This window comes from Pteropus vampyrus, unplaced genomic scaffold, assembly GCF_000151845.1.
Source record: "Pteropus vampyrus isolate Shadow unplaced genomic scaffold, Pvam_2.0 Scaffold818, whole genome shotgun sequence".
Lineage (NCBI taxonomy): Eukaryota > Metazoa > Chordata > Mammalia > Chiroptera > Pteropodidae > Pteropus > Pteropus vampyrus.
This window is the reverse complement of record NW_011889599.1, coordinates 44,061-59,743: the sequence shown is the minus strand read 5'-3', so window position 1 is coordinate 59,743 and position 15,683 is coordinate 44,061. Positions and strand designations below refer to the sequence as shown.

At 40.3% G+C, this 15,683-nt stretch overlaps 1 protein-coding gene across 1 annotated transcript in view; it reads right to left on the bottom strand.

Moving 5' to 3' along the window:
- Nucleotides 1-11,181, bottom strand: part of EEFSEC (eukaryotic elongation factor, selenocysteine-tRNA specific) — a 152,697-nt gene extending 141,516 nt beyond the window's left edge. Inside the window, exon 1 of the mRNA XM_011385874.2 lies at nt 10,953-11,181. Within this exon, the coding sequence (XP_011384176.1) occupies nt 10,953-11,140 (188 nt within the window). The 5' untranslated portion in view covers nt 11,141-11,181. The remainder of the gene's footprint in view (nt 1-10,952) is intronic.
- Nucleotides 11,182-15,683: the final 4,502 nt, after the last annotated feature.

Here is a 15,683-nt window from a genome sequence, read left to right as displayed (position 1 = left end):
CATGGAATTACAAACTGTTGTTACAACAAAACTTGCTTTTATAATTGCCCATGTATTTACTTTATTGAGATCTTTATTTTGTCACAGGGCTTCAAGTTACTATCTAGGCTCCTTTCATTTCACTTCACAGGACTCTTTTGAGCAGGGCAGGTCTCTATCTTTGCAGGGCAGGTCTGGTGGTAATGAACTCCCTCAGTTTTGTTTATCTGAGAATGTCTTAATTCTTCTATATCTTTCAAGGACAGTGTTGCTGGATATGGGATTCTTGGTGTTTTTTTGTTCTGTTTTTTGTTTTGTTTTGTTTTGTTTTTGCTACTTTGATTAAATGTGCCCACTACTTTTTGGTCTCCATAGTTTCTGATGAAAAAACTGCTAATTAACTTCCTAAAGCTCCCTTGTGTGCAATGAGTTACTTCTCCATGTTTTCAAGATTTTCTCTGTCTTTTAAAACTTTCATTATAATGTGTCTCAGTGTGGGTCCTTTTGAGTTCATTTTACTTGAAGTTTCTTGATTTTCTTGGATGTTTATATTAATGTCTTTCAACAAATTTGGGAGGTTTTCAGCCATTATTTCTTTAAATATTCTTTCTCCTCCTTTATTTCTCTCCTCTCCTCTTGGGACTCCCACAATGTGTATGTTAGTCCACTTGATGGTATCCCATGGGTTCCTTAGGCTCTGTTCACTTTTCTTCAATTTTTTTTTCTGTTCCTCAGACTTGATAATTTCCATTTTCCCATCTTCAAGTTTGCCAGTTCTTTCCCTTGCCTACTCAACTCTGTCTCTGAATCCCTCTAGTAAGTTTTTTTTATTTCAGTTATCATACTTTTCAGCTTCAGAGTTTATTTCTTTTTAGGTTTTCTATCTCTTTATTGACATTTATATTTTGTTTTCTTGGCTTTCTTCACATTTTCCTTTAGTTCTTGAGTGTCTTTAAGATAGTGTTTAAAGTCTTTGTCTAGTATATCTGCCATCAGGTCTTTTTCAGGAACAGTTTCTATTGATTTATTTTTTCCTGATTCTTTATATGCCTTGTGACTTTTCTGTTGTTGTTAAAAACTGGACATTTAAGTCTAATAATACAGTAACTATGGAGAACAGATTCTTCCCCTTCCCCAGGGTTTCTTGTTTTTCGTTATTGTTTTTACTTATTGTTTTTGTGGTTTTTGATTGTTGTAGGCTATCCCTGTGCATAAGAATCATCTTGAAGTGTAAACTTAAGGTCTTTTCAGGTCTTATCTGAGCCCTTCCCTGAACAGGGGCAGTCACTTTGTAATTTTCCCCATATATGCAATCGTTTCTCAATGTCTTAGTCTTTATGTCTGACTCCTGAAAGGGAAAAAAAGAGAAAAATGAAGGAGGAACGAAAAAGATTGCCAGTCGTTTAAATCTTCCAGAAGTCACTTCAGCTGAGAGGGAGGGACTTGAAACAATGGGAAAGGGAGTACAAGAACAATGGCTGCTTGCCTCTTCATTTGCACCTCTGTGATCAGAAGCAGCAATCGGTGAGTGGTCAGAGCACAGATCTCCAAAATTTTGAAGACAGGGTCATTTTGCCCACTCTGGCTCCCATGAGCTATGTGCAAGCTGCTCCAGAAACACTTGCACAGGTACCTGCCACAGGATTAAGGGATAAGGGATAGGGGATAAGTAGCTACTACTATGCTAGTAGCTGAAGTTGACAGAAATTAACTGCAATTTACTGTCTAAGCCTTCCCCTGGAAGTTGCAAGCCTTCAATAGACTCCAGAGTTCCAAAATGGTTGTTTCAGACAGATTCTGCTAGTGAAATTGTTGTCTACATGGGGAGATAGATTCCTGATGCTTCCTATTCTGCCATCTTCCCAGAATCCTTTCCACACATTTTTGCCACACCCAAATACTAGTCTAGATTTCATTTGTCTGACATGTGGCGTAAGTCCCTCAATCCGAGTAATATGGTCTTCTTTATCCTCCTCAAGACCTTTGGCCATTCCCTTACATTTCCCCACTGTGGCTCCCAATGGGAAGCAGAACAAAAAACTCAGTCTTAAAAAAGGAAACATAAGGGAAGAGTCTAAGAAAGAATCTACTGCCACCCAGTCTACCTGACATGTCTAAAGAAACCGACCCCCACACCGCCCCTGCCAACTGACCAACCCCCAGCTCCTCTAATCTCGTCTCTAGATTCGTGTCTGCTGCCTTTCTACATTCCCAAATTTCTCTTCTCTTGGGGGATTGCTTGACACCCCCCCTGCAACTTTCAGTCAAAATTCAATTTCTCTTCTCACTCACATTTCAAAATTCTGCTTCTGTTTACTCACCAAGAGCTTATGCCTAATTTCCTTACAACATCTTCTGTCTCCTCTTTCATGCCGAGATAAATTTACTAAGCATCTCCTCTTTGCCAGGCTCCATAGAGGCTGTACAAGGAACCAAGGGCTCCCAGAGCAATGGGGCATGAGGGGCTGGGCCACTGACTGGGGGTTCCATCTCTGTATGACACTAAGAAGAGTAGGTGAGGCAAAAGAGAAATTAGTTCCTAAAGGTCAACACCAACTCTCCAATGGTCAAGTCAACTTTCTTCCTTCAGACTCTTCCCCTCTGTGACATCTGACCCAGATAACCATCAGCCAGCTGGCTCCCCATCCTCCTTCCCCACAACCCCAAACCTTTCCTCCCATGGGCCTCAACTACCCTTTGGCTCTTGAAGAGGCCCTTTTACCTTCCCTATCCACTATAGATCTTTTCCAAGATCACTCTGAGACCCCAGCTCTTCTCCCCTTCTGTCCTGTAGGAGCTCCCTGTACTGATGACCCAAGCCAATTATGTCTATGGACATTCCCAAATCTGTATTTCAGCCAAGGCCCCTTCCCAGCACTGTAGTCCTATCTCATCATCTACCAGCAAGCAGCTTACCAACTCTAGCTTTCTGGTTTCTGATCATGGGACAACATTCCTTTGGTCTCTGAAGTCACTATTGGCTGCATGGTCACCAATGTCCTCTGCATTCACTGCATTTGGTTGGTTCCTCTTTTGGGATCTGGCTCCAATTCATCCCGTTTTTCATTCTCAACAAGTTCTACCCTGGGTAAGGCCCTTATCACCCTAGGCTGCCCAACTGCTCTCCAAAGTCTGTGCCCATGTACCCAGGCCCTGACTGCAGCTTTGATAACTTTCCAGCAGCACCACTTTGGGGCATTAGCCTTCATCCCTCCATACTTATAGGGGCTCTATGACAGTTCCAGAATGAAATCCAGCATCCAGGATGGTCCACAATGCATTCTATGGTCTGCCCCAGCCTTCCCATACTGACTCACAAAAATTCAAGTCCTTGCCTAGCACCAAACTCTACTCCCACTGTTGCCCTCAACTCGTTCCTCTCCCCAACCTATCCAAACCTAACCCAGGTGACAGGCAACTTGAGGCAAGGCACAGAGGATGGGACTTTGAACGAGAAACCCAGGCTAATTTTCAATCCACCTCCCTCAGCCTCCATTTTCCTGTCCAACAGAAGACAGCATAACCTATATTGCAGAGTCAACTCTCACACCAAATAAAGTGTGGGAAAGTGCTGTGGGAAGCTTGGAAACAGTCCTTAGAACCAGAGAAGCCACCAGCTGCCTACATCCCTTCTGAGTAGTCAGTGTCCTGACCCGCAACACATATTGTGACCTCCACTTAGATCATGTGCCCTTCTAAAACCAAATCAAATTCCTGACTCCCCAGGCCAGAAGCAAATTCTCCTTCCTCAGAAGTCCCTATGCTACTCTAAGGAAGACATTTCAGTTTGTCTTTAATTTCTAGGCAAATATTCCACTGTTACTTCTTCCACAAGTTGGTTTTTCCTGCCCAAGTGTACAGTACACTCCACTGGGGGTGGGAGTTGGTTTAGTTGGTCTTTGACTCCACACTATACTGCTCTGGGTCTGCCTGGGGGTAAAAAACATCAGTTTTGTTGTTGTTGTTGTTGTTGTTGTTTTAAAATGAGAGGAAGTAACTCTGAGAAGCTGGAGTTCCCTAAAGAGCAAGTTAAATAATCTCAGGAGCTACTGGCTGCCCAAAGGTCACTATGACAAGATGATGTAAGTTCACAGGGAAATTCCAGATAGGGCCTAAGACCCACTCACCGATAAGTTCAGAGAAGCTCAGGCAGGCCATGCTGTCTCTGGAGAAATGTCAGGACTTAGATATTTACCTTGGGAAGGGCAATACCCAGAGAGAGAAAAGAGAGTTTGGAGAGGGAAAGAAGAATGAGAGTAAAAAATGTAAAAGAAAAAGAATAGTAAGGAGAGAGAAGGCGAGACATAAAAACACTGAGGAAGAGAGACAGAGAAGAAAAGAAACACAAGAAAAAGAAAGAAAAGATGCTGTGAGCTCAGCACCTGCTCTGTGCCAGTACTGTACTGTGTGCTCTCCATGTGACCTCAACACCCCATGAGCAGGGACTCTGACCTCTACTGTTAGAGAAGCCAAGTGACTTGCCTGGGGCTGCTAGGGGGTCCAGGAGTAAATGGCTGGTCTGTAGGAGTCCTGAGTCCAGGCCTCTCCCATGGAGGAGGAAGGTGAGAGAAGAGCCCATTCTCAATCCAAAGGAAGGGCTCCAAGCCACAGAAATCAGTGAACCAGGACCCAACCACAAGCCAGGGCTCAATACAAGTATATCATCTCTGCTTACCCTCCAAGAGCCCAGGGCCCAGAGGGACAGAGAAGGGTAAAAGCATGCACTGAGAATTCCAGCGATTAACTATAAAGCTTTCAGAAATTCAATTATATTTTATCCATTTGGTCAATGTATCAAAACAAAACATAAAGGCATGTGGGGCTTGGTGTCTGCTCCTTTCCCAGGCATAAGAATCTGGCCTTGCTGATTTCCTGAATATGCTACACACTGGGGCACCCTGGCTTCTGGCAGCAGCAGGATAGTTCAGCAGCCCCTGGGGTACAAGAGGTCTCTCCTGCCTTGGATTCCAGATCTAAACTGGTATCTGGGTTCCAGGAGCACAAGAGGCTCCAACCAAGGATGTCAAGAAGAACCCTGAGCCCAGCCCCACAGCTCAGAAGTGCAGGAAAGAGCTCACCTGGAGCACATTCAAGTGCATCTCCTGTTCCCAGCACCCACCACCTCCTCCAGACTCCCCTTGCAGCTGTGATACATAATGGGGCAAGCTGGGCCTAAACATGCTGACTGTTATGTGCTAACCTCTGTGAACTCACAGAAATGATCTCTGATAAGTAAAAAAAAAAAAGTGTATGTGTATATATATTATGATGTATAACTTGTATAAAAGACATAAACTATCGGTATGTTGTAGGTTTGGAATTGTACAATTCAAAATAGCCAATATTTGTTATGCCTTATTTTTCACACCAGTCAAACCAGATACAAAACATACCCCTGGATCCAAAGGATTGTATATGGGAATCCCTAGTACTGTGCCAAGCACACAGTAGGTACTCTACATGTTACAGGTATTATTACTAATACCTACTATGTGCCAGGTTCCATGTCAGATGCCCCCTCATAAAAAAATGCTGTGAGGCTGAACTTAGCTCCCATTTTACGGAGGAGGAAATATCAATTCATAGAGATAAAGTGAGTTACCCAAGATCACACAGCTAGTCAGGCACATAACCAGTATGAAATGTACCTTGTAAGTCTCCTCGGCAGTAGTCAAATCACCTGACATTTGGCATTCTACCAATCCCAGGGAGAGAGGGATGGCCAAGGGAGCCCCACTGGACTCTAAGCAGACCACCTTGGCTAATAGAAACAGGAAACAGAAAGTGTTTAAAAAGCAGCAGGAAACAGAGGGAGTCTGGAAGAAAGATGCATCAAGGATACTTAGTATCAGACCGTAACATTTAGTGAAAAAATAAATTAAAAAGCTTAGAACGCAGAACAATGTCAAAGTTGTGATAACAACTACCTCAAATTATGTACATGCAGGAAAGACTGACAAGGATCCCAAGGAAAAACACTTTAATTTGATGCATTGGAAAGATTATGGGTACATTTTTATCTTCTATTTTGATTTCTGTTAACATTAACAAATGCTTATGCAAGAGTAATTTTAAATGTTTTCAGAAATAAAGCAATCACAAAGAAAAACAATCAAAGAGTTTGACTACATAAAATTAGAAACTTCTGCATGTCAAAAAAGCAACTAAAATGGAAAGACAAACAATAAATGCTTAAGATGTATTTATAGCAAAAATGATAGGCAAAGGGTTAATAACAACTTTATTAATATTAAACATTCTTGAAAATAAAAAAAAATTAAAATTGCAAAAAGGAAATAGACAAAACATATGGGCACAATTCAAACACACAAAAACACAACCGTTTAATACACTTAAAGGAAAATATTCAATCCCACCAGTAATTATAGAATCACACATTAAAACGAGTAAAACATCATTCCTATCCTATTAAGTTTCAAATATATTTTTAAAATGAGAAATCAAAGTTAGGTGCTGACACTGTGTAAAACAGGACAAACCCTTTTGGAAGAGAATATGGGGATGTATAATAAAGGTCTAAAAGGGTTTGTACCCTTTGATCCAGTAATCTTGCACCTAGATTCTCTCATGGGGAAAAAACTGAAAATACAAAGTTTAATGATGGTCAAAGGATTATTTACTTATAAGAAAACTGAAGCCAACTGAAAAGGTCAACAACAATAATGGTTACATAAAGAATTGCTATATAAAATGTTAATAAAAGCATAAATCAAAAATGTAAATATCTCATGATTATATTTTTAAAAGGGAAGAACTGAATTCAGCAAAATTACAGAGGATAAGATTAATACATAAAAGTCAGCTGTGTTTCTATATACCAGCAAAAACAATCCAAAAAGAAAATTAGGAAAGTAATTCCATTTGTAATAGCATCTAAAAGAATGAAATACTTGGGAATAAATCTAACCAAGGATGTGACTTATATGCTGAAAACTATAAAACAATGATGAAAAAAATTAAAGAAGATCTAAATAAATAAAAAGGCATCAGTGTTCATGGATTGGAAAACAATACTGTTATGATGTTCATACTACAAAAAGTAATGTACAGATTCAGTGCAGTCACTATTAAAATTCCAACAACCATTTTTTTGTCGAAATGGAAAAGCAAATTCTCAAATTCATGTGGGAATCGCAAGGGGCCTCAAACAGCCAAAATAATCTTGAAAAAGAAGCATAAAGTTGGAAGACTGAACTTCCTTACTTTGAAATTTACTACAAAGTTACAGTAAAAAAAGCAGTGTAGTACTGACCTAAGGACAGACGCATAAGCCAATGGAACAGAAGAGAGAACCCAGAATAAACCCAACTGATTTTTGACAAGGGGAAAGGGGAAATGATAGTCTTTTCAACAAATGATGCTGGGAAACCTGTATATCCACATGCAAAAGAATGAAGTTGGGCCCTGACTTATGCTATATATAAAAATTAACCAAAAATGGATCAAAGACCTAAACAAGAGCTAACATTATAAAATTCTTAGGAAAAAAACACTGAGGAAAATCTTCATGACATTGGATTTGGCAACAATTTCATGGATATAACACCAAAAGCAAAGGCAACAAGAGAAAAAATATATAAACTAAATTTCATCAAAATTAAAAACTTTAGTGCATCAAAGGATACGATGAAGAAAGTGAAAAGATGACCTAAAAAATGGAAGAAAACATTTGCAAACCATATATCTGACAAGGGATTAATGTCCAGAATACATAAAGAACTCAACAACCCAATTAAAAAAGAGGCAAAGGTCTTGAATAGACATTTCTCCAAAGTAGATATATAAATGGCCAATAAGGACATGAAAAGATGCTCAACATCATTAATCATTAGAGAAATGCAAGCAAAACCAAGTGTTAGCAAGGATGTGGAGAAATTGTAACTCTTGTGCATTGCTAGTGGGAATATAAAATGATACAGCCACTGTGGGAAACAGTTGATGGTTCTTCAAAAAGTTAAACATAGAATTATCATATGGTCCAGCAATTACACTCCTGGGTATATAGCTAAAGGAACTAAAATCAGAAACTTGAAGAGATTTTTGTATACCAATGTTTGTAGTAGCATTATACACAATAACTGAAAGGAAACAATCCAAGTATCCATCAAAAGATAAATGAATAAAATATGGTATATGTACATAATAGAATACTATTCATTTATTAAAAGAAGTGAAATTCTGGCACAGGCAGCGACATGGATGGACCCTGAAAGAAAGCATTATACTAAGTGAAATAAACCGGTATACACAGAAGGCCAAATATATGATTCCATTTAAATTAAGTACCTAGAATAGGCAAATTCATATAGACAGAAAGCAAAATAAAGGTTCCCAGGGGCTGGTGTGTGTGTGTGTGCGGGGGGGGGGGGGGGGGAGTAAAGGGAGTTATTGTTTAAAAAATAAAGTTTTAGATTTACAGACAGTGGTGATGGGTTCACAGCTTTGTGAATGTACAATTCAGTGAATGTACCACTGAAATATACATTTACAAATGGTTTAAAATAATAAATGTTATGTTATATATATTTTAATACAATTTAAAAAGTGGGAGGGGGGCAATACTCTGCATAGTGAAAAGTATATAGAGTATACCAAAATGTCAGCAGCTGCTATTTTGAGAAAAGAAATCTTTAGGTGGTCTCTTCTTTCTTTTAATCACTTTTCTCTGTTTTCCAGATTTTCTTTCAATTACTCTTCAGATAGAAAAACAAACTTTTATGTTTTAACATTTTTCAGGTTTTAATCACACATAGTTTACCAGTCCAAATTTTTCCTTTCCAGATAGAAAGTTTCTTCACCTTTAGACCAGCATTTACAAAGGATTTATTTAAATGGGGGCCATAAGAAAAGGAAATAGTTGCTTAAAATGATTTAAAGAAGTTCTTCGTTTTAGAGAGGTAAAAACAAATGTTCTCTTAGGAAGCAGTTCACCTTGGCCTGGCCACAGGCTCACTGGGCCCACTAACTACAACCCATCAGGGCAGCAATCCTTTCCTTTATCTGTTTCTCTCCCAGCAGCTGGGCATTAAGTGAGGAGGGGAGAGGTTCAAAGACCCCTCAGAGGGACAATTTCCTCTGGATGTGTGATGAAATTCGCAATTTGACCTTTGACCAATAAATTAAAATAGATGGTAATTTAAACATACAAGTGAGAATTTCCCTTAAATTTAACTAATTGAAATAATATTAATTCACCCTTAAAAGTACCCTAATCCCTTCCCAGAAGGTCCTGTTTATATAGCAAATGATACTGACATTTGCTATATAATGTGCTGGGTTTTTATGCCAGAGTCCAAAGGATCTGTTCTCCAATTTCTGACAAGTAAATAAAATGGCAGAGAGATCAAATAACTCACTAGAAAAGAAGATATAATTTTTTATCTTCCTTTTTACAGCCTCATATCTACTTCCGTTGGGAATAACAAAGTCTGAATTCTTATGCAATACTTATCTAAATGTGTCGATTTTATCAGGTTGATGAATTTTGCTAACAAAAGGTAGCGCTAGGAAATCTTTTATGACATTTTGGCCCATTCACAGGGCTAGAGCTTTAATTTAACCAACTTGAGAATTCTGAGGGAGAGCTGCAGGTGTCGGATCTGAAAAAAAAAAATCATAAATGGGAAGGCATATCAATCTTTATGATGCGGAAACAAAAACACTCTACTTGTTTGCCCTCCTCAGGCAGGAGAAGGAGAAGTGGAAGTAGCTGAATATTGTCTTGGGCTGCATAGCATTGAGGAAGCATCGCTGTCTCCTGGTGACTGCTATTTAGTATGGATCAAAAGGCACTGGCCCAGAGAAGAAGAGAGGAATTGATAAAACAGTGAGGTCTGGCAACACTGTGTATTCGTTCAACAAAGTCGTTTTCTCATTTTCTCAACCACATCGCAATTAGTCATTCCTTGGGCCACCTGAGCAACCAGGTGGCTTCTGTCCCACAGTCCTTGCATCCCTCCCACCCTCACCCTGCCCAGTAGTATTGCCACCTTTCTGCCCTCATGGACCTCTCCTATCAGAATGTGCTGACTGTAGGCAGAGTCAATAGCCTGACAAGGCCTGCTGATTTTCCTGTTAAAGATCTCCCCAGATCACCTTTCCCTCCCTCCACTACCTTAACTCAGAGCCACACTTCTCTCTGAAAAAACCAATACCACCACCTCTCCCTGTCTGTCTCCCTGCTGCTTCCAGATCCTCCTTGCCACACCATCCTTCCACCAGCAGCCAGACATCTCTGGATGAAATGGAAACCTCTTACAATCACTCCCTTGCACAAAATTCTTCAACAACTCCCTTCTTTCCACAAGCTAAAATTGTAAACTCGTTAGCATGAAATATTGCAAAGGTTCTTTTGTGATCTTGCTTTTTGGTCTCCCCTCAACAGCAATGTCCATCGGTCCATCCATATGTCGTCTATCCATCCAATTTTATAAGCCTCTGTGACAAACATCCAGTCATCTACCAGAATTCATATCCCCTTCTGACAACCTAGTTGCAACTAAAAAGACACATATTCCCTGGCTAAATGAGCAGGTAGGACAGTCATCACCAACAGAATCTCAGTGGGATTCTTTCTAGGTCCAGGACCTACATACTGGACCTTCCTGTAAATGTGAACACAGTAGTGCCCATGCCCACTTTGACCAGACAAGGACACACCCTACAGTGGAGGGCCAGCAAGATGGAGGCAACCTGGGTTTCTGAATGCTGTGCAGAACAGAACCACCTATAGCTCACATTAGGAAGTTACCAAAAAAATTAACTTCTTGCTTCTGTATGCCTCTGTATTTTTTGGCCTCTTGCAACAGTACCTTAGGCTTTACCTTTCATGCAAGCAAGGGCCAGGTGAGATCCTACTTATTAGTACCAGAGGCTAACAACTGCCTCTCCAATCTGTGTGTGCCCTGAAGCCCGCTTATGTATGTAAACATTCCTCTCATTGGCAGACCTACTTGGTGTTCTCTAGGGTCTTCTGCATTTTCTTGGTCATTTTATCAATCGCTGCCTGTCTCTTCCCTTCAGCCAAGAGGTCCATCTTGTTCAGAACCACAACCAGCTTCTGGCAGGCGATCTGCCCAATCACAAGGCACTCTGCTGACTGAGTCTGCATCCCCTTGGTCACGTCGATAACCAGCATCATCAGATCAATGATCTGGGCCCCTGGGAGAAGAGAAGACAAGGTTAGAAAGAAAAAATGGGGAGATGAGCTCAGAAAGCTTCCCAATGCCCTAGGTCAGGTAAAACCAGCCAAATTAAAGTATTAAAAGTGAGCAAAGTGAGAAATGAATTATTACTACATACCTAGCACGAGGCCACAGGTGATGTGCTTTGACCTACATAATTTCACTGAACCCTCATAACCACTGTGAGAGGCAGGTGTGTTACCCCATTTAGAGAAGAGAAAACTGAGACTCATAAAAGAGAGCTTGCCCAGGCAACACAGCTAGCCTGCAGCAGGATTGTGTAACTCCAAAACCCATGCCTTTCTATTGTACCAATCCTATCATTTCATTCCATCCAACATGGGAAAAAACAATCAGAAAAAAGCTCAGTGTTAGACTTGGCAAATGCCTAGAGATTTGCCTTTACCAAGGCAGAGAAGAACTGAAACAGTGAAAGGAGGAGTTGGGGTGGAGAGGGGCACCTCTTCTACGGCTCCTAGGTCTTCTACTCACAGTACTTGTAGTTTCATCATGCTCATCTCATGCTTGTCTGGACTATATACGCTCACTTCTTCTGTCCTTTCTATTTTAGTTGAGGGATTTCCCATCCTTTAGAGGGAAGTAGGAAAATACAAGGTTCAGCTATATCAACATAGCATCATACATGTATGTGCACGTATGTGTGTGCATGTGCACGTATGTGTGTGCATGTGCATATATGTGTGCATGCATGTCTGTGCTAGATTGTAAGCAAGGTTTGAATACACGGCCACACCTGACCTGAACAATAGCAGGTGGACAATTTACAGGACAAATTACACTGAAGGGAAACCGCTATAAGTCATGTTAGGAAAACTAATGTTAGCCAGTGAAGTAACTATGTCCTTTTAAATGGAATTTGGAATAATTTCAACAAAAAGTTATTGTTTTATAGATGCAAGAATATGCAAATATTTCCTCTTTGCCCTATGAGGGGTTTTCAAAATCAAATTATTGTCATGGTAAGGCAAAGGAAGACTTTATGGGTGACTCTCACTGCTGGGGATGGGGGTGGGAGGAAGGCAAGGAGGAGTAGCAGTCTTTTTTGTTGGCACACTTACTGTGTGTACTAGGCAGCCACTTATTCTCTACAACCTAGCATTTCAGACAAAGGGGAGACTCAGAATCACAGGGTCACTTGTTCTAGATCACACAGCCAACTGGCACCAAAGGCCACCAGAAACCACGGTGCCTGACTCCACTGCTAAAGAATTATTCCCTGTTCACCAATACGTACACAGCTCTTCTAGCCTCCCAGGAGGCTAGAAGACTCTGACTCTAAGTCGGCCTCGGAATGTCCCAACTCTCCTCCCTCCCCTCCACTCTGCCCTCCACAGCCCCTTCTCCTATCTCACCCTGTCAACCAGGGACATAAGTGTAACTGTGGTCCAAAGGGGCCAGGAGGGGCAGGCCAGATGCTCACAGAAGCCCCCACTGGCATCGCCCTTGACAAGTCACCAGGCAGTAGGGCCCAGGTCTCTACAACAGCCAAACAGAAGGAGGTTACTTGTTCTATTATCTACCGTGAACACAGGATAAATTATGTACAACAGACTCACCTTTTTAAATAATGAGGCCTATAAAATCTCATCATCTAAAAGATTCTCTCTCATTTCTACCAAATCGCCAGTTCGTCCCTGGAATCCAACTCTGTTCCAGTTCCAGTCCCCATGGCCCAAATCAGGCCCTTGTCAGCTGTTTCCCAACAGGTCCCTTAGCTTCAACTTGTCCTTTTGAAATCCATCCTCCAAACAGCCTTCCAAAAGGACGTTTCTAAAGATACATAATTCAAGAGAGATATAAAAGACATCCAAATAGGAAATGAAGAAGCAAATGTCACTATTTGCAGAAGACATGACTCTCTATATAGAAAACCCTAAAAAACTCCACAAGAACACTACTAGAAACAATAAGCAAATACAGTAAGGTCTCTGGATACAAAATCAACGTTCAAAAATCCATAGCGTTCCTAGATTCTAATAATGAAGTGTCAGAAAAAGAAGTGGAAAAAATAATTCCTTTTGCAATTGCAACAAAAAGAATAAAATACCTAGGAATATATCTAACGAAACAAGTGAAGTGCTTATATAATGAAAACTATAAGACCCTATTAAAAGAAATTGAAGAAGATACAAAGAAATGGAAAGATATTCCATGTTCTTGGATTAGAAGATTCAACATAAAGCATTATAGAGATTTAATGCAATCCCCATCAAAATCCCATCGGCATTTTTTAAAGAAACAGAACAAAAAAATCATCAGATTTGTATGGAAGCACAAAAGACCCCAAATTGCCAAAGCCATCCTGAGAAAAAAGAACGAAGCTGGAGGCATCACTCTGCCCGACTTCAAATTATACTACAAAGCGACAGTAATCAAAACGGCATGGTATTTGCAGCAAAACAGACACACAGACCAGTGGAACAGAATCAAGTGTCCAGAAGTAAACCCATGTTTATATGGGCAAATAATTTTCAACCAAAGAGCCAAAAACATACAGTGGAGAAAGGAAAGCCTCTTCAATAAATGGTGCTGGGAAAACTGGAAAGTCACCTGCAAAAGAATGAAACTAGACCGTTGTCTATCACCACACACCAAAATTAACTCCAAATGGATTAAGGACCTGAATAGCAGACCTGAAACAATAAAATGCATAGAAGAAAACATAGGAACTAAACTCATGAACCCTGGACTTAACAAGGAGTTTATGAATTTGACCTCAAAAGCGAGAGAATTAAAAGCAAAAATAAATGAATGGGACTACAACAAACTAAAAAGCTTCTGCATAGCAAAATAAACCATCAACAAGGCAAAGAGACAACCATCCAAATGGGAAAATATATTTGCAAGCAATGCCTCTGATAAGGGCCTAATATCCAAAACACAAAAAGAACTCATACAACTCAATAACAACAAAAACAAATAATCCAATTAAAAATTGGGCAGAGGACCTGAACAGACACTTCTCCCAAGAAGACATACAAATGGCCAACAAATATATGAAAGGATGCTCAACATTGCTAGCTATTAGGGAAATGCAAATCAAAACTACAATGAGATACCATCTCACACCTATTAGAATATCAATAGGACAAGTTCTAACAAGTGTTGGAGAAGAGGCAGAGAAAAAGGAACACTCATACACTGCTGGTGGGACTGCAAATTGGCACAGCCACTATGGAAAACAGTATGGAGGTTCCTCAAAAAACTAAGAATTGATCCACAATATGATCCAGCAATCACTCTACTGAGTATTTACCCCAAAGACTTGAAAATGCATATCCATAAAGATATTTGCACACCGATGTTCATAGCAGCATTATTCATGGTGGCCAGGACATGGAAACAACTGAAGTGTCCTACGATAGATGATTGGCTAAAGAAGCTATGGTACTTATCTACAATGGAATATTACTCAGCCAGAAGAAGAGATGAAATACTGCCATTTGCGACAACACAGATGGATCTCAAGATAATCATGCTAAGTGAAACAACCCAGACAGAAAAAGTTGAAAAGCACATGATATCACTTATATGTAGGATACACACCTAAAAGCAACAAACGAACAGGAGAAACAAACAGAGACTCACGGACACGGACAGTAGACTAGTAGTCACCAGAAAGTAGGGGGTGAGAGGGGAGAGGTAGATGGGGTAAAAAGGGTCAAATATGTGGTGACAGAAAGAAATCTAACTATGGGTGGTAAGCACACAATGCAATATATATATGCCTTACTATTGAATTGTAAACCTGAAACTTACTGAATTTCGTTAACCAATGTAGGTAGGAAGGTAGGAAGGTAGGAAGGTAGGAAGGTAGGAAGGTAGGAAGGTAGGAAGGTAGGAAAGTAGGAAGGTAGAAGGGTAGGAGGGTAGGAAGGAAGGAAGGAAGGAAGGAAGGAAGGAAGGAAGGAAGGAAGGAAGACATTTGATTCATACGCTATTGGGAGGTTGGGGAGGGGGTAAGTCAGTATAACCTCTATGAAGGTCAATTTGGAAACAGCTATCAAAAATACATAATCTTTGACACAGCCAAGCCTGCATACATGTGAAATGTCCCTGTAGCATGATTGCTGAAGCTAAGGTTGAAAACCATGGAAATATCCATCAGTAGAGGACAGGGTAAAAATAAATAATGTGACACCAGAGAATAGTATACTATACAGCCATTACAAAGAATGAGAAAGCTCATTCTATAACCCTATGGAATGATCTCCAGAGTGAAGTAAGTGAGAAAAGGGGCAGGCCAATGTAATTTGTTAAAAAGGGGGAAAGATGTGTGTGTGTCTGTGTGTATGTGTGTGTGTGTGTGTGTTGTATATCAGTGTTTGCTTCTATATGCATAAAATATTTAAGGAAAACAACAGAACATTTGGTTCTGTTGTTTCAGGAGCTGGGTGATAGACAGGCAGGGGACAAGGGTAGGAAGGAAACTCCTCACTACATTCTTCTGTATCTTTTCATTCTAAAAAGAGGTGTATA